The 18,406-nt window shown below is 46.4% G+C and overlaps 2 protein-coding genes across 2 annotated transcripts; both read right to left on the reverse strand.

Moving 5' to 3' along the window:
• Window positions 1-525: 525 nt before the first annotated feature.
• LOC120395395 (olfactory receptor 51G2-like) lies at window positions 526-1,461 on the reverse strand. Its single transcript, XM_039519759.1, has one exon. The coding sequence runs from the start codon at window positions 1,459-1,461 to the stop codon at window positions 526-528; it is 936 nt and encodes a 311-aa protein (XP_039375693.1).
• Window positions 1,462-16,326: 14,865 nt separating this feature from the next.
• LOC120395390 (olfactory receptor 51G2-like) lies at window positions 16,327-17,262 on the reverse strand. The gene has a single exon (XM_039519755.1). The coding sequence runs from the start codon at window positions 17,260-17,262 to the stop codon at window positions 16,327-16,329; it is 936 nt and encodes a 311-aa protein (XP_039375689.1).
• Between the last annotated feature and the right edge of the window lie 1,144 nt (window positions 17,263-18,406).

The following is an 18,406-nucleotide window of genomic DNA, read 5'->3' on the forward strand; positions in this document are numbered from 1 at the left end:
GTGCCCCTTGAATAGCCCCTGTCCATAGCAGCTGCAGCCCACGTGGATCACGCAGCATCCAGAGCGCTCAGGAAATACCAGAACTGTGACTCCACAACAGCTCTGCAGCTTTTTTTCATGGCCCGTGGATATTTAACCAGAGACAGGACAGTGCCCAGGCAGGTTTAATGGGAAACAACATCCACATCCCTTCTCTTTATTGACAGCATCAACAGGAATTCAGAGTTTGGATCAGCCACCAGTATGGCCCTTTATTAGCCAACATCCCACTGGTCTCCCGGCTCTCCATGAACACAGTCAATTTATAAATGGTGCTGCCTGCCTTGGTCTCCTTTCCCCATGCACTGTCCTCCCTCACCAGTGTTTGGGGGCAGCCCCACTCCCATTGTTCCAGGCCTTAGACCCCATCTGACCCTCTCTCTACAGAGTGGAGATCAGTAGCTCATGTTGTCTTGGATTTAAGTGTCCAGGATGCAATAGGTGACCCATGTCACCAGCACTGGAGCCAGGCGATGAATTGACCCTTCACTTGATGAACATCCTGATTATCCTCGCACGAAGGTGTTTGTTTTTCACGCTGTACACGATTGGGTTCATCAGGGGTGGGGCCAGCAGGTAGACGTAGCCCAGGAGAATCTGAAGCAAGTGAGAAGAGCTATTCCCAAATCTATGTATCACAGACAAGCCAATCTCTGGTATGTAGAAGAGCAGTACGGCGAACAAGTGGGAGACGCAGGTATTCAGGGCCCTGAGGCTCTCCGCGTGGGATGTGACACTCAGCACAGTTTTGAGGATCATCACATAAGAGAGAAAGATGAGCAATGAATCCAACCCCACCGTTAAGAGATTACTAGACAAGCCATAGATTCTATTGACTGTGATATCTGAACAAGCCAGCTTCATGACTTCCTGATGTACGCAGAAGGAATGGGAGAGAACATTAGCTCGACAGTATTGGAACCGCTTCAGCAGAAAAGGAAGTGGTAATACTACGACCACCCCTCTTAGCACACACAGCAGTCCCATTTTGGCTAACCTCGGTGGAGTTAAGATGGAAGCATATCTCAGTGGGTTACAGATTGCGATGAAGCGGTCAAAGGCCATCAACAAGAGGAAGGAGGATTCCATTACTTGAAGCAAGTGGATGAAGAACAGCTGGGCAAAACAGGCATCGAGGCTGATCTCCCTAGAGTTAAACAAGAATATGCCCAGTGTCGTCGGCATGGTTGATATTGATATGCCAAGGTCTGTGACAGCCAACATGGAAAGAAAAATGTACATGGGCTCATGAAGGGTTCGATCTGTTTTTATAATAAATAGAATGACTGAATTTCCTAATATTGAAATAACATACATTAAGCAGAAGGGGATAGAGATCCAGCGATGTACGTCTTCCTTTCCAGGTATCCCAGTGAGCAGGAACACTGAAGAGTTGAATTTGGTGTCATTGACAGATGACATAATGTACTGGGCAGGTCTGAGGAGTTTTGAACTTTCCTTCCTGAAAGGGAAAAAAACAGGAGACTAAATGATATTTAAAAAGATACATTTCTGCTTTCGGTGCACGTCTAGAGACTCCCAGGAGCTGAAGGAAAATCAGCCGAAACATAGTCTTGGATTTACACCAACAACAGGAAGATAGGCACTGCCAGACTGGATCAGACCTACAGTCCATCTAGCCCAGTATCCAGTGACCAGTTCCAGATGCTGCAGAAGAGGGTTGGAAGAAGCCCTGAAATAGACAGCTGTGAGATAAACTGCTCCCAGGGAAAACATCTCCATGACAGCCACTAGTTAGACATATGTAATGGTGTAAATCAGGAAGGTTTAGAGCCCTTCCAAGACTTTTTAAAACAATCCTCACTACTATAATTGGATTTTCTGGTTGCCCATATAAACATCCCGTCCCTCTTTGAATCCTACTAAACTCTTGGCACCCTTGATATCTTGTGGCCGGGAGTTCTGCAGCCTACTTGAACACTGTGTGATTTTGCAATTATGACCTTCCCACAGACACCCTTTCTGGCCCTCCAATTCTGAGTGTGGCGCATTGTATCATGAAATGAGTCTAAACACATGGCCAGTTCATGGTGAAAATGGTTCTGTACCTGTGTGTCCTGGAGTGAAGCTATATATTTATATATATACATAATTTTCTACACTGCCTTGCAGTACATGAGATAAATTCTTATTGCCATTTTCTTAATTGAATAGTATTGACTTTAACGGCATCACTACAGCTCTACATGTGTAAATTCAATCAGAACTGGGCTCTATTTACTTTCCCTTACCAGATGCTCCCAGTGATACACTCTGACCCCCAAGAATCCCTCCAAGAGAAGCGTAAGTGTTTCCCTGGTCAAAGTAGACTGACTCCAGAGAGTTTGCTCATCCTATAGGTGTCTCTTCACCCTCCCAGGACCTGCATCCTCTCCCCATGCAAGTCTTTGTCGATATTTGGCAAGTTACAAGGTAACATAGAGAGTTACTTCAGCTGGCCAGGGTAGGGGACGGCATCACAAATGGGTGAATAGTGCAAATCTAGTGTTTGTACTAATATCCAGTTGAGTGTGCAATTTACTTGAGCAATGCTCCTGTAAGAGGTGATGGGCCCAAGTTACATTCAACCACTATTACACTCCCCTTTCCTATACCTCAGCTCGACTCTTTGCTGAAACACACAGCAGAGCAGGGCTGTTTTTAAGCATAAGCAGCACTGGAAAATTTGGGGCACATCTGGGTCTTAGTGTCCACATTACTGCCTCTTCCTATCCCTGTTCTGACCCTTCCTGCAGACTCCCACCACAGCTGCAGCCTGGTGAGTCTTCCTCTGGACAGGATCTAGTACCTAAAAGAAAAAAAGCCTCCAGCCTGCCAGACCTACTAGCACAACACTGAAACAGTTAAAGAGCCCTTCAAGGGGTAATGAAGCCATTTAACAGGCATTTGCCATAGACTGTCTGGTTCTGAGTTTACTGACAAAACCAGTAGTGCGTTACTGTAGTATTTACTCAGAACATATTAGTCTACAGGACCTTAGTTTAAAATTTGCGTTAAAAATATTTCATTAGTGTGTTCTTGAAGATTATATAATCAGATCTCTCAAAAATCCTTGCATAGATTTTTAGATGCACAGTCTGAGGATTCATCTTTAGCCTTAAATGCTTGAATCTTCAGACATACAGTTTTTTCAATAAATCCTTCAAAAGACCCACCTTATCTAAAATGAACATGAGCCTGGGCTGCTGTTGGGCATAGGGGTACCAGTTAACAATACTGCATAGAGCCCCATATATCCTAAGGACGGCCCTGCACCAACGGTTCTGTTCTCCCAGGAATTTTTGCAAAAACTTGCACAAGTCTTCAAGAGTGATTGAAAGCATGACCAGGAATGTAAGCGTTAGAAACTGCTTCTTGTCTGTTACTAAGAGACAGTATCATACAACTATTCACTGAAAATGATTTCATAGCATAAACCCTTTGCCAACAGTATGTGGAGTGCTTCTGAGATATTTCCAAAGCAAAAGCCATTAAGCAGTAAAGTTACCACTGCTTCTGCCTGTAGAGATGCCAACAACTCTGCTACTGGCTTTCAACATACGGGCATGTCATGAAAGTTTGGTTCATAATATTTGTATTACAATGAAACGGTTCGGCATAACATTTACATATCTGTACTTTGGTACACACATGTCAACCCATCCTTTCCCCTCTGATCTGCTTTCAGAGATGATTTCTCAGGTTACAGTGGAACTTACAATGTGGCATCTCTCAGCGGGATTTCTTCAGAACCTGAAAAGATCCCAGCGTCTCACCCCTCATTCAGTCACTTGTCAGCAAACCAAAGTCTAGTAGATCCTCTTTCCCTGGGTTAATAGCTGACTGGTTCTCCTCAGGTTCTGTTCTGTCAGTCTGTAGCCTGTATCCAGAGTGGTAACAGCCATTGGGATCAGTATAGAAAATATTCATTCCCTGAGCTCTCACTCTCTACTACATAGTAACTCCAGCACTTGTTATTCAGCTACGATGTGGATTTGCAGAAAGCGGATTTCAAAGTCATATGCATGAGTATTCATGGAAATGGAACTTCATATCACACAGGAAAGTAATCTGTTGAAATCTCTCTCTCTCTCTCTCTCTGACAGTCTAGCTACAGTTTTTATAAAATACTTAGCCCCCGGGAATGGCATTGGGACAGACATGGAGCTGAGCTGCCATAATGTTCAACCCAGTTCTTGGGATGTTTGCTGTAGAGCTACATTGGTTAACTATTGGGATGTTTATGTTATGGCTGTATTGGGTGAAACCTTCATGGCTCATCTTAGTTTAGTAGCAAGATGCTGGAAAACAAGCAAGAAGGGAAGCAACAGCTCAATAAAGCCATCGCTCAGTCAGCACTTCAGGGAGGTGGAGAGACAACACTGGAGCTACAAGTTGGGAAAAGCCTATTTCTGGGATCCAGCCACATCACACAGCTTGTTTTGGCAGCCCTCAGAGGCTTTCCAGAAGTGGAAAAGCTGTGGATGGGAAGCTCTTCAGACTGACAGGCACAGACAGCACCGGGGAAGTCTGAAGGCCCTCGAACTACCTGGGTCCTCGTCAGAGTGGGAGGGTTTGGAGGTCAGAGACATGTACAGACTCTTCTTTGAAAACCCTCTTATTCTCTAAGATTAAATTACACATTATTTCTACTGTTCAGATTAAACAGTATTTTGGTTCAAGGAGGCTGACTGGTCACTCGTCTCACCACTACTCACAGAATCCCAGAGGGAAAGAACCTCAGGTGCCAAACCCACTGCGAACTGCTGGGCAAGCACAATCGACCCACAGTGTGCAGTAGCCCAGGGCCCAGTCTGATGTGGGAGGGTCGTGGGATTCCACCCCATGAGAGGCAGGGTCTTATGTCTGACATGTGTCACTCGGAGACCAGAGAGGGGGCAGAGATCCCGGCAGCACTGTAGCTCTGCGGAGGACCCCTCAGCCAGTCAGGAAATTAACATACGCCCTATCAGACCCATTACTACAGACCACGGCAGCTCTGAATTCCTGTGTTCACAATCAAGCCAGAGAATAAAATAGCTGAAAATGCATTTGCTGATTAAATTTCCAGTATTAAATAAACCTGAGGCAATTTGTGAACTAGTCACTGATATTCTGTGGGGTCTCCTCTCACTCAGCCCCTGGCAGGATTGGACCCATAGCACTCTGCGCTTCTAGAAATGGTACCCCCTGATAAATCCTGACTCGGGGCATTGGGGATTTATAACTCCAAGCTCTCTTTGAAAGTCAGTTTTCCGTAAAGCTTTAATACCGCACTGTGGGGCCCAGGCAGATGTAGGGGAGGGGTTCCCAAGCTACCTAGCGCTGCCTGCCCTCCAGCCCCATCACTGAGTCACACCGACGGCCCAGCTGAGTCCTCTGCCGCTGCACAGAACATCTGCAAATGGAAACAGCTTTCAGCCTTTCCCCTTCACTTTGCATTTTAGAGATGGTGAAACCTGCCAACGTACCCAATTCCTGCTAGACGTGGAGCCGCTGACATGAGAAGGCTTCACTCTAAAGGACAAGGAGTCATCGGAGACACCATTCCTTACCATTAATGGACATAACCTCCATGAATTTATCCAGTTCTCTTTTAAACTCAGTTATAATCCTAGCCTTCACAACCTCCTCAGGCAAGGAGTTCCACAAGTTGACTGCGGAGCTGTGTGAAGAAGAACTTCCTATTTGTTTTAAACCTGTTGCCCATTAATTTCATTTGGTGGCCACCAGTTCTTATAGTTCTTATAACAGGCTCTGTTAACTTTCCCTTATCAGATGCTACAGGTGATACACTCTGACTCTCCAAGAATCCCTCCAAGGGAAGCTGAAGTGTTTCCCTGGACAAAGTAGACTGAATCCAGCGAGTCTGATCATCCTACAGGATTCATCCTCACAGGACCTGCATCATCTCCCCATGCAGGTATTTGTAGATGTTTGGCAAGTTACAAGCTAACCCAGAGAGTTACTTCAACTGGGCGGAGGAGGGGATGGCATCACAAATGGATAAATAGTGCAAAAGCTACATTTGCATTAATATCCAGTTGAGTGTGCAAATTATTTGAGCAATGCTCCTGTAAGAGGTGATGGGTGTAAGTTAACACAATCACTACTACACACTCCTTTCCTATATCTTTGCTGAAACAGAGACCAGCGGTTCTGTTTTGTCAGGAACTTTTGGAAACACTTGCACAAGTCTTCAAGAGTGATTGGATGCACAATCCAAAATGTAAGTGTTAGAAACAGCCTCTGATCTTTTACTAAGAGATAGTATCATACAACTATTCACTGAAAATGATTTCATAGCATAAACCCTTTGCAAACAGTATGTGAAATCTGATATACTTTCAAACGCAAAAGCCATTAAGCAGTAAAGTTACCACTGCTCCTTCCTGTAGAGATTTCAACAACTCTGCTGCTGACTTTCAACATAAAATCATGTCATGAAAGTTTGGTTTGTAATAGCTGTATTACAATTAAAAGTTTTGGCATAACATTTACACATCTGTTCTTTGGTACACACATGTCAACCCATTCTTTTCCCTCTGGTCTTCTTTCAGAGATGATTTCTCAGGTTACAGTGGGACTTAAAATGTAGCGTATCTCTTTTGGATTTCATCACAACCTGAAAACATCTCAGGGTCTCAGCCCTCATTCAGTCACTTGTCAGCAAACAAAATTTTAGTAGCTCCTCTGTCCCTGGGTTAATAGCTGACTGGTTCTCCTCCGGTTCTGTTCTGTCAGTCTGTAGCCTGTATCCGGAGTGGTAACAGGCATTGGGGTCAGTATAGAAAATATCCATTCCCCGAGCTCTCACTCTCTAGTACATAGTAACCTCAGCACCTGGCATTCAGGCACACTGAGGGTTTGCAGAAAGTGAATTTCAAGGTCAAATGCAACAAAGAGTCCTGTGGCACCTTATAGACTAACAGGATTCTTTTTGTTTTTTACAGAACCAAACTAACATGGCCACCCCTCTGATACTTGAAGGTCAAATGCATGAGTATTCATGGAATGGAACTTCATTTCACACATGAAAGTCTTCTCTCTCTCTCTCTCTTGCTCTCTCTCCCCCTCTGAGTGTCTACGTCCTCTATTCATAAAATCCATAGCACCCAGGAATGGTATTGGGACAGACATGAAGCTGAGCTGCTATAACGAATGTGTATGTTAAACCCAATTCTGGGGATGTTTGCTGTATAACTATATTGGGTTAACATTTGGGAGCTTTATGTTATGGCTGTATTGGGTGAAACCAGTCAGAGTAATAGGAGGCTGTTAGAAAAGCCAGTAAGAAAAGCCATCTGTCAGTGAGCATTTCAAGGAGACTGAGGGACACTAGAGCTACAAGCTGGGAAAAACCTATTTCTGGGCTCCAGCCACGTTACACAGCTTTTTCACCAGTGATCGGAGTCTGTCCACAGGTGGCGTAGCTATTGGTGAGAAGCTCTTTGGACTGACAGGCACAAACACCGCTGGAGATGTCTGAAAGCCCTCTTCCTGCCAGGGTCCCTGTCAGAGTGGGAGTATTTGGGGTCAGAGATGTGTATAGACTGTTGTTTGAAAACCCTCTTATTCTCCCATGTTAGGCTTTTATTCCTACTATTCATATTAACTGTATTTTGGGTCCAGAAGGCTGGGTGGTCACTCCCCTCACTACTAGTCACAGAATCCCAGAGGGAAGAACCGCAGGTGACGAACCCACTCGGACCTGATGGATAAGCACAATCGACCCACAGTGTGCTGTAGCCCAGGGTCCAGTCTGAGGGTGGGAAGAAAATGGGATTCCACCCCATGAGAGGGAAAGTTAAGAGGCCTGACATCTGGCACTGGGAGACCAGAGATGGGGCAGAGATGCTGGCAATCCTGTAACTCGGAGTGGTATCAACAGGGCTGACATACTGGAGCTATCAGCTAGTCAGGAAATAGAAATATGCTCTATCGGACCTGTTACCACAGAGCAATCAGCTCTGAATTCCTGCCTTCACAATCGAGCCAGAGAATAAAACCTTTGAAAATGCATTTGCTGGTTAAATTCCCATGACCAAATAGTTCCCAAATTTGGGAACTAGTCACTGATATACTGTGGGGTCTCCTCTACCTAATCTCCTGGCAGTATCACGTCCGGAACACAAGAAACCTCGAGAAATGGGACCCCTTGAGAAATCTTGACTCAGGGCATCAAGTTTCTAACACTCTGAGCTCGCTTTAAAAGTCACATTTCTGTGTAGCTTGAACAACCCACCATGGAGCATGGGCAGATGTAGGGGAGGGGTTCCCAAGCTACCTAGTGCTGTCTGTCCTCCAGCCCATCATTGAGTCACCCCAACCACCCAGCTGAGTCCTCCGCCACTGCACAGAACATCTGCAAATGGAAACAGATCGCAGACTTTCCCCTTCACTGCACATTTTAAAGTTAGTGAAACCTGCCAACATACCCAGTTCCTGCTAGAAGGGAAGCCACTGACACCAGAGGTCTTCACCATAAAGGACAAGGAGTCATTGCAGAGGTTGCACAGGCAGCAGGCAGTCTCTGTTCAGACAGGGAGGCAGGTGTCTTTATGAAGCCTGTCTGCACATTCCCTTGGGGGCCACTTGGCCATCAGGGGACCTCAGCTGCTTAGCATAATGTGCACTAACTTTAACCCCAACACGGCCAAGGCAAACTGCAGGAGGCCAAATCACAGGGGATGTGTGGTGATCCTACCTAATTGGACTGCAGCCCAGCTCTCCTGCAGGCTCTATTACTGGAGTCTGGGATCGTCATCACTATTTCAATGGTTCTGATTAGTCACATGGCTACCTCGGGGGCATCCAAGTGGTAACGCTGATGCTGTCCCAGCTGTGATCTTGCTGAAATAAAAAAAAAGATAATAATAATATAGGTCCAGATTTTTCCCCAACAGCCCCCTTTCCTGCATTACAAAGCCCGGGTGCAGGCCAGGGAAGGGAGATTCCACAAGACTCTGTTGTACAGGGTGGAGAGGCCTGCGCAGAGACTGAAGGCTGTTTATACAAGTGGATGGACACAATACGCCAGGCATATGCTGGTGAGGAGGTTTCGACCTTTCCATACCCAGAGTGCAGCCATAGACTCCGTCAGTGCAACATTCATTTACATTATGAGGAAGAGGCAGATGAAAAACTTCCAATTTCTCTTGGGCATCCAGGCAGCTGCAGCTGGGCAGAATCATGGCAACCAAGCTGTCAGCGAAAAATGATCCATTTTCTATGAAAACTCACCCCCAAAAATGGATGAAAACAAAAAATTTCAATTTGGGTCAACATTTTTGATGGGGTTGGGGGAATCTCTCTTTTCCAGCACAGCTCTAGCTCAACCTATGAGCGTCTTTCCCTCATGCTACAGGACCACTTCCCTAAGTGGCAACTCCAGCCTTCCCATCAGCCTCCCACACTGAGCCTGCCCTGGACATCTGGCAGGGTGTCTATGCCATCTCTGTAGCAGAGGGAAGCCTTGTAAAAGGTTTGTCTACAGCATCCCATCCATCAGGGGAATAATTTAAGCACATAAAAATGGCCATATTGGAATAATGGTCCATCTAGCCCAGTGTCCTGTCTTCTGACAGTGGGCAGCACAGATACTTCAGTGGGAATGAACAAAACAGGGCAATTATCGAGTGATCCATCCCCTGTTGTCTGTTCCCAGCTTCTGGAAACCAAAATTTAGAGACACCCGGAGAATGGAGCTGCGTTCAAAACCATCTTGTCTAATACCTATTGAAGGACCTCTCCTCATCAACTTATCTGATTTTTTTTTGGACCAGCTATACTTTTGACCTTCACAACATCCCTTGGCAATGAGTGTGTTGTGTGAAAAAATACTTTGTATAATTTGTGTTAAACCTGCTGCCTTTAACTTCATTTGGTGACCCGTGGTTCTTGTGAAGGGGTAAATAGCACTTCCTTATTCACTTCCTCCACACCACTCATGGTTTTGTAGACCTCCATCATATCACCCCTTAGTCATCTCTTTTTCAAGATGAAATGTCTCAGTTTTATTAATCTCTCCTTATATGGCAGCCATTCCATACCCCTAATAATTTTTGTAGCCCTTTTCTGAACTTTTTCCAATTCCAATATATCTTTTTTTGTGATGGGAGGACCACATCTGTACATAGTAATCAAGACGTGGGCATACCTTGGATTTATATAGAGGCAACATGATATTTTCTTTAATCTTTATCCCTTTCTTAATGATTCCCAACATTCTGTTCGCTTTTTTGACTGCTGCAACACATTGAGTGGATGTTCTCAGAGAACTATCCACAGTGACTCCAAGATCTCTTTTTTGAGTGGTACCAACTAATTTAAATCCCATCATTTTCTATGTATAGTTGGGATTATGTTTTCCAATGTGCATTTCTTTTCACTTATCAATACTGAATTTCATCTGCCCTTTTCTTGACCCATCACCCAGTTTTGTGAGATCCCTTTGTAACTCTTCGTAATCTGCTTTGGACTTAAGTATACTGCGTAGTTTTGTCTCATCAGCAAATATTGCCACCTCAAGTTTTACCTCTTTTTCCAGTTCATCAGTCATTGGGTACCTGATGCACAGCTCAGGAGGTCTCCTCTTTTCTCAGATATGAGACATGCCCACACTGGGTAAGCAGGGCTATGCACATTCTTAATAGAAAGGGGCTTGTCCCAAGCACAGCTTCAAATGCCTGCTGCTAACTTTCTTGGACCCAAACAACCCCCCCCCCCCACAGATCCAGCTGTCCCCAAACTTGTTGATGATGGAAATCTGGATGCAGGGTGTGAGGTCTATCTCCAGTGCTAGAGTGGCTCTCGGTGCTCATGGAGTGGGTGGAGGGTCAGGATCAGACTGAGAGGCAGCCCAGCAGGGCTCTGTTCAGCCAGGCAACGATCTCCAGATCCTTTGCTCTCGGAGGGCACGTCCCAATTCCCCTTCTTGGTGCTGAGCTGCAGGAGGGGCCCAGAACTCCCTCATCAAAGCGGGCTGTGCTGATGACAGACCCCATCACCAAGGGGTGATGGGAAGAGTTCATGTTCTCCACCGTGTGCCCCAAATCGTCGTTATGAGGCACACAGAGCTGAAATTTCTCTAAGACACTTAGCTCTGGTTACAATTCTTGCGGCGTCCAAGCGGCTCTTATTTATCAGTACCACACCCTATGTGGTAGGGCAGTGCTACTAACACCACTGGGCAGACCCGAAGGCCAGAAGGCACCATTGTGATCACCTAGTCTGACAGCCTGCATAGTACATGCCAGAGACCTGCCCCACAATAACTCCCAGAGCAGAGCTGTTAGAACAACCTCCTGCCTTGATTTAACAATTGTCAGCGATGGAGAATCTACCTCAGCCCTTGGTAAATTGTTCCATTGGGTAATTACCCTCATTGTTAAAAATAAAATAAAAATTACACCTTAGTTTGAGTCTGAATTTGTCTAGCTTCAGCTTCCCAGCATTGGATCCTGTTATAACTTTTTCTGCTAGACTGAAGAGCCCATTGTTAGATGATTGTTCCTCATGCAGGTACTTACAGACTGTGGTCAAGTCACCCTTAACCTTCTCTTCATTAAACTAAATAGATTGAGATCCCTCAGTCTATCACAATAAGGCAGGATTTCTAATCCTTTGATCGTTCTCATGGCTCTTCTCTGAACCCTCTCCAATTTTTCAACTTCCTTCTTGAACTCTAGCTCCAGAACTGGCCACAATATCCCAGCAGTGGTCACATGAGTCTCAAATAAAGAGGTGAAATAACTTCTCTGCTCCTATTCAAGATCTCCATCATTGTACGTCCTGGATTGTATAAGGTTTTTTGGCCGCAGCCTCACACTGGGAGCTCTTGTTCAGCTGATTATCCACTATGATGCCCCAGGTCTTTTTCAGAGTCACTGCTTCCCCGGGATTGGGTTCCCCATCTGGTAAGAATGGCCTGCATCCCTTGTTCCTAGCTGTAAACCTTTACATTGAGCCGTATTAAAACACATGTTGCTGAGGCACAGAGGGACTAAGTGAGTTGCCCAAGGTCACAGAAGAAGTCCGTGGAAGAGCCTAGAACTGAAGCCAGTTCTTCTGAGCCCCAGGACAGCACTTTAACCCCGATCCATCCTTCATCTCTTGGCTGGGGAGGAGGCAGCTGGCAGCTCAGCATGCTGAGATTACAAGAAACTCAGGGAATTAAACTCCTGTGACAACACTACACAGGAACCCAAGAACAATTCCTTTTCCTGATGATAAGGCTGAGTCATGCTTTCTCCTGAATCTGCTGAGGGACAAATCCATCGACCAGGGCTCAGAGCAGGGTCATAGTGGACAAGCAACTCCACATGAGCTCCCAGTGTGAACCATGTTAGAATATAGATTCATAGATTCATAGATTCTAGGGCTGGAAGGGATCTCGAGAAGCCATCGAGTCCAGTCCCGTGCCCTCATGGCAGGACCAATATTCAGACCTGCCTGCCTATACTTTCAGAACTTAGGTGTATTTTTATCACTTAACGAGTTACAGGGCTATAAAAACAAAGAATCAAAACCACATCTGCCTGTGTCTGGGCCTTCTCTCACTAGGATAGTCCGAGGCCTGGTTCTTAGGCTAAGGCCTTTGGCTAAGCAGCAGGGACAACCATAAGCTGGGAGGTGAACAATCATGTCCTCACATCCCAAACCTGTCAGACTGAAATAAGTGGGTATTGGGCTGTTAGGAAGATGATTCTGTCCTAATAATGCCCATCACCAGCAGACTTAAAAAAAAAAGAGATTAAGACAGATAAAGAAAACTTAGTTTGCTAGCATCCTGTGTGGCAAGAAACCACTTCTCAATGGTTGTGGTTGTGAAACCTTCATTACTGTATTGTTTTATCGTTATGGCCCCCACTTTTCTATAATTAATCTGTCTAGTTCTCTAATTGTTTCTCTCTGCTGTATAATTAATTTCCTAGGTGTAAGTTAATTAGGGTAGTGGGATATAATTGGTTAGAGTATTATATTATAGTCTGTTAGGATCGGTTAGTTAAATTTGCAGTAAAATGATTGGTTAAGGTATAGCTGAGACTATTAAACTGGGGTCGAACAGGAAGTGGGAGAAGGGAAATTGGAATCATTTTTGCTACGGGGGGGAATGGGAACAGGGAATAGGGGATGGGGAATGGGGACACAGGCAAGGCTCTTCGGTATCAGAGCTGGGAAGGGGACGTGGGGTAAACACTTTGCAGCATCAGACCTGGGATTTGAACACTGGGGAGCAGACTCAGCGTACAGAGATGAGCCCGGATGGTGTGAAGGGTTCGAAATATGCTTGTTTGGAAACCAACACCAATAAACATCGCATTGTCTGCACTTCGTACTTCTGGTTTTTTGCTGCTTGCTGTCTGCGTGACAAGAACCAGGGAAGTGGGAGGGTTGAGGGAAAGCCTTCTAACAACACAAAATGGGTGAATGTGACCCATGGGGACAAAGGCCTGGAAGGGACCTCCTGGGTCAATGACTCCAGACCTCTGCTATGTCAGGTGATCCCGACGTATCATCCAGTGTATAAACCTGTCAAGATCCATCTTAAAACCAGCTGGGTTGTTTGCCCCCCACTGCTCCTGTTAGGAGACTGTTCCAGAACCTCCCTCCTCAGATGGTCAGAAACCTCCTTCTCCTTTCCAGACTGAGTTTAATCCTGGCCTGTCTCTACTTATTTCTTCTTTTGCCAGCACTGTCCTTTAGCTTCACCCTCCCTGGTGTTTACTCCCTCGTCCCCCAGTGTATTTATAGTGCAATCCCTGCTCAGCCTGTGTTGTGTTAGACTAAACCAGACAGGCTCATTAAGTCTCCATGTAAGCCCGGTTCTCCATTGCCCTGACCATCCAAGGAGACCTTCCCTGCACCTCTTCCAGTTTAAATTAATCTTTCTGGAATAGGAGTGACCAGACTTTTACACAGTTTGCCAGAGGAGGTCTCATCAGTGCCTTGTATAAGGATATTAACACTCCCCTATCTCGCCGGACACATTCTAGGATCTCACCTTTATGGCCGGCCTTTGGGGTGGGAGGTATGGTTGGCTGCCCAGGGAAGCCCGAGAAAGAGGGCGCCATGCGCAGGGTTTGTCTCAGGACTGGATTAATAATGGTGCCAATGGTGCCATGTCTCTGGGCCCACACTCAAAATGAGTCCTGGCCTGCTGGCCCGGCCCGGCCCTCCACTTGCTGCTGGTTCCTCTCCACTCCCAGCCCCTCTGCCCCACTCCTCTCGGCCGGCTGGCATGGGGCATCTCGCACACCCAGCCGGCCAGCTGAGAGCTCCTGCCAGTGACGGGGGTGGAGAGGAGCCCTCAGGCTCTGCGGCTCTGCTCCACCCTTACCTCCTCCCCCCAGAAGCTCCGACCACTTGGCAGAGTGAGTGCAAGTTGGGGGGGAGGGGGCTCAACAGGTCCAGGTCAGGGGATTCTGGCCTCTGCACGTTGTGGACAGCTGGGCTCCCCAGTTTCGGCTGTGTGCAACCCCTGCCTCCTCCCTGGGCTCTTGGTCCCCTGCCTGGCCTGGGGCAGCGCTGGTGGGAGGGTGCTGTGCCTGCAGCTCCCCTACTCTGTTCGCCTGCCCCAGCCCCGCCACTATTCGAATGCGGAGGCCTGGGAGGGTGGGGGTCCTGGACCATGCTGGGCAGGAGGCAACACTGGCACTCAGTGAACGGGCACCCTGACCAGTGGGTGCTCCTTGCTACAGGTAACCCCCCTCAGCCTGGGCCCTGCAGAGCAACTGGAGTCTTTTTACCCCATCCCCCCACCAGGGCCCCTGTGGGAGACTTGAGCCCCCTGCTCCCGTGAGATGGTCCAGATCCCCTGGGCTCCAGGCCCAGTGGGGAGCTGCATGCACCAAGCTGCAGACAGGTGTGGAGCAGCCTGATTCAGGTTGGTTTGGAGGAGAATGGGGCAGATCTACAGCAGGGGGTGGCTCTGGAGTTGCGGGAGGGCAAGAGTGGTCTGGCTGGGGATTCAGGGGTTCTGGTTTGGGAATAAAGGTTTGGGAGGAGCCCTGTTCTTGTAGGCAGGGGTCCATCAATAGGGGTGGGGGGGCTGCACAAATGGCTTCTCCTGGATCTCTGGCAATAATCGTATCTCTGACACGACTCAGTCACAAGCACCTGGCGCAGGGCGTGGGGGAAGGGTGGGGGTCTGTGCCCCATGAAAAGCCCCTGTCCACAGCTGGTGCAGTCCCCATGGGTCACACAGCACCCAGAGTGCTCAGGAAGGGCCAGGACTGCAATTGTAGAACAGATCTGCAGCTTTCTTCATGTTCCATAGATGTTTAAGCAGAGACCGGACAGTGACGGGACAGGTTTAATGGGAACCAACATTCACATCCCTTCTCTTTACTGACTGTATAGGCAGGAATTCGGAGGTTAGAGTGGCCACCGATACAGCTTTTTATGGGCCAACGTCCTACCAGTGCCCTGGCTCTGCACGAACACAATCACTTTCTATATACTGCTGCCAGCCTTAGTCTCCTTTCCCCAGTTCACTGTCCTTCCTCACCAACGTGGGTTGGAGGAGGCAGCCCCTCTCATAAGATTTTAAGTGATTATAAGTCAAAACACAACAAGTCAGATTTGGTCAGATGAAATAAAAGCAAAACTCGTTCTAAGCTGATTTTAACACTTTCAATGTCCTTACAAACTTAGAGGCTTCTAACCCCAGGCTGGCTGGTTGCTCTTCAGCCAGGCTCTCCCCTCTGATCAGCGCTTCAGTTGCTTGGTGGTGGTGTCTGTAGATGTAAGTGGAAGAGAGAGGAAGAGCCTGGCAAACGTCTCTCCCTTTTATCATGTTCTTTCTTCCCTCTTGGCTTCCCCCCCCCCCACTTTCAGAGCCAGGTGAGCATTACCTCATCACAGTCCCAAACTGACTAAAGGAAGGGAGGTGACTCACTCGAGAGTCCAATAGATCCCTTGTTGCTGCCTAGGCCAGTGTCCTTTGTTCCTGTGAGGCTGGGCTGGGTTTGTCCCATACATGCCCTGATGAGGTGTGAACTGCCCCTCTGCTCTTGAGGAGTTGTTGTCTGGGCTTGCTTTAATCCATGATGATACATTTTCATCTTCATAACTATATACATGAAATTACAACCTATAACATTATTATAACATTACTGTAACAACAATTACAATAACATCACTATAACAGCAATGCTCAGTGCATCAAGAGCCTTCTGAAGACACTTTACATGACAAACTTTGCACTGGATACAACACAATCATATTATAAGGATGAACATGGAGGTGCAGAGGGTTTCCCTGAGGCACAGAGTGTCAAAACCTTCACTTGACAAACACCCTGATTATCCTTGAACGAAGGTGTTTGCTTTTCACACTGTACACTATTGGGTTCATCAGAGGCGGGACCAGCAGGTAGACATAGCCCAGGAGAATCTGAAGGAAGTGAGAAGAGCTGTTCCCAAATCTATGTATCACAGACAAGCCGATCTCTGGTATGTAGAAGAGCAGGACGGCGCAGAGATGGGAGATGCAGGTGTTCAGAGCCTTGAGTCTCTCTGCGTGGGATGCGACACTCAGCACAGTTTTGAGGATCATCACATAAGAGAGAAAGATGAGCAACGAGTCCAAACCCACCATTAAGAGTTTAATAGACAAGCCATAGATGCTATTGACTGTGATATCGGAACAAGCCATCTTCATGACCTCCTGGTGCAGGCAGTAGGAATGGGAGAGGACATTGGATCGACAGTATCGGAACCGTTTCAAGAGAAAGGGGAGTGGGAATATTAGGGCAACCGATCTTAGCACAAAGAAAAGTCCCATTCTGGCTATTCTCGGTGGGGTTAAAATGGAAGCATATCTCAGTGGGTTAGAGATTGCGACAAAGCGGTCAAAGGCCATCAACAAGAGAATAGAGGATTCAATGTATGAAAGCGAGTGGATGAAGAACAGCTGGGCAAAACAGGCATCATGGCTGATCTCTCTAGAGTTAAATAATAATAGCCGCAATGTCGTCGGCATGGTGGATATCGATAAGCCAAGGTCTGTGACAGCCAACATGGAAAGGAAGATGTACATGGGCTCATGGAGGGTTGGATCTGTTTTTATAATAAACAGAATGACTGAATTTCCTACTATCGAAATGATATACAGGAAGCAGAAGGGGATAGAGATCCAGAGATGCACGTCTTCCTGACCAGGTGTCCCGGTGAGAAGAAACACTGCTGAGTTGAATTTGGTGTCATTGACAGCTGACATAATGTACTGGGCATGTCTGAGGAGTTTTGAACTTTCCTTCCTGAAAGGAAAAAGAACAGGATACTACATTATATTTAGTGAGACATCTTTCTGCCCTCAGTGCAAGTCTAGAGACTCCCAGGAGCTCAAGGAAGATAAGCAAAACCAAAGTTTCGGGTTTAAGAACATAAGAACATAAGAATGGTCATACTGGATCAGACCAAAGGTCCATCCAGCCCAGTATCCTGTCTCCTGACAGTGGCCAAAGCCAGGTGCCCCAGAGGGAGTGAACCTAACACGTATTCATCAAGTGATCTCTCTCCTGCCATCCATCTACACCCTCTGAAAAACAGACGCTAGGGACACCATTCCTTACCCATCCTGGCTAATAGCCATTAATGGACATAACCTCCATGAATTTATCCAGTTCTCTTTTAAACTCAGTTATAATCCTAGCCTTCACAACCTCCTCAGGCAAGGAGTTCCACAAGTTGACTGCGGAGCTGTGTGAAGAAGAACTTCCTATTTGTTTTAAACCTGTTGCCCATTAATTTCATTTGGTGGCCCCCAGTTCTTACAGTATGGGAAAAGTAAATAATTTTTCCTTATTCACTTTCTCCACATCACTCATGATTTTATATACCTTTATCTTATCCCTCCTTAGTCTCCTCTTTTCCAAGCTGAAAAATCCTAGCCTCTTTAATCTCTCCTCATATGGGACCCGATCCAAACCCCTAATCATTTTAGTTGCCCTTCTCTGAACCTTTTCTAATGCCAGTATATCTTTTTTGAGATGAGGGGACAACATCTGTACACAATATTCAAGATGTGGGTGTACCATGGATTAATATAAGGGCAATAAGACATTCTCCATCTTATTTTCTATCCCCCTTTTAATGATTCCTAACTATCCACGATGACTCCAAGTTCTCTTTCCTGATTAGTTGTGGCTAAATTAGCCCCCATCATATTGTATGTATAGTTGGGGTTATTTTTCCCAATGTGCATTACTTTACATTTAGCCACATTAAATTTCATTTGCCATTTTGTTGCCCAATCACTTAGTTTTGTGAGATCTTTTTGAAGTTCTTCACAGTCTGCTTTGGTCTTAACTATCTTGAATAGTTTAATATCTTCTGCAAACTTTTCCACCTCACTGTTTACC

The sequence above is a fragment of the Mauremys reevesii genome, linkage group 1 (assembly GCF_016161935.1).
Source record: "Mauremys reevesii isolate NIE-2019 linkage group 1, ASM1616193v1, whole genome shotgun sequence".
Taxonomy (NCBI): Eukaryota; Metazoa; Chordata; order Testudines; family Geoemydidae; genus Mauremys; species Mauremys reevesii.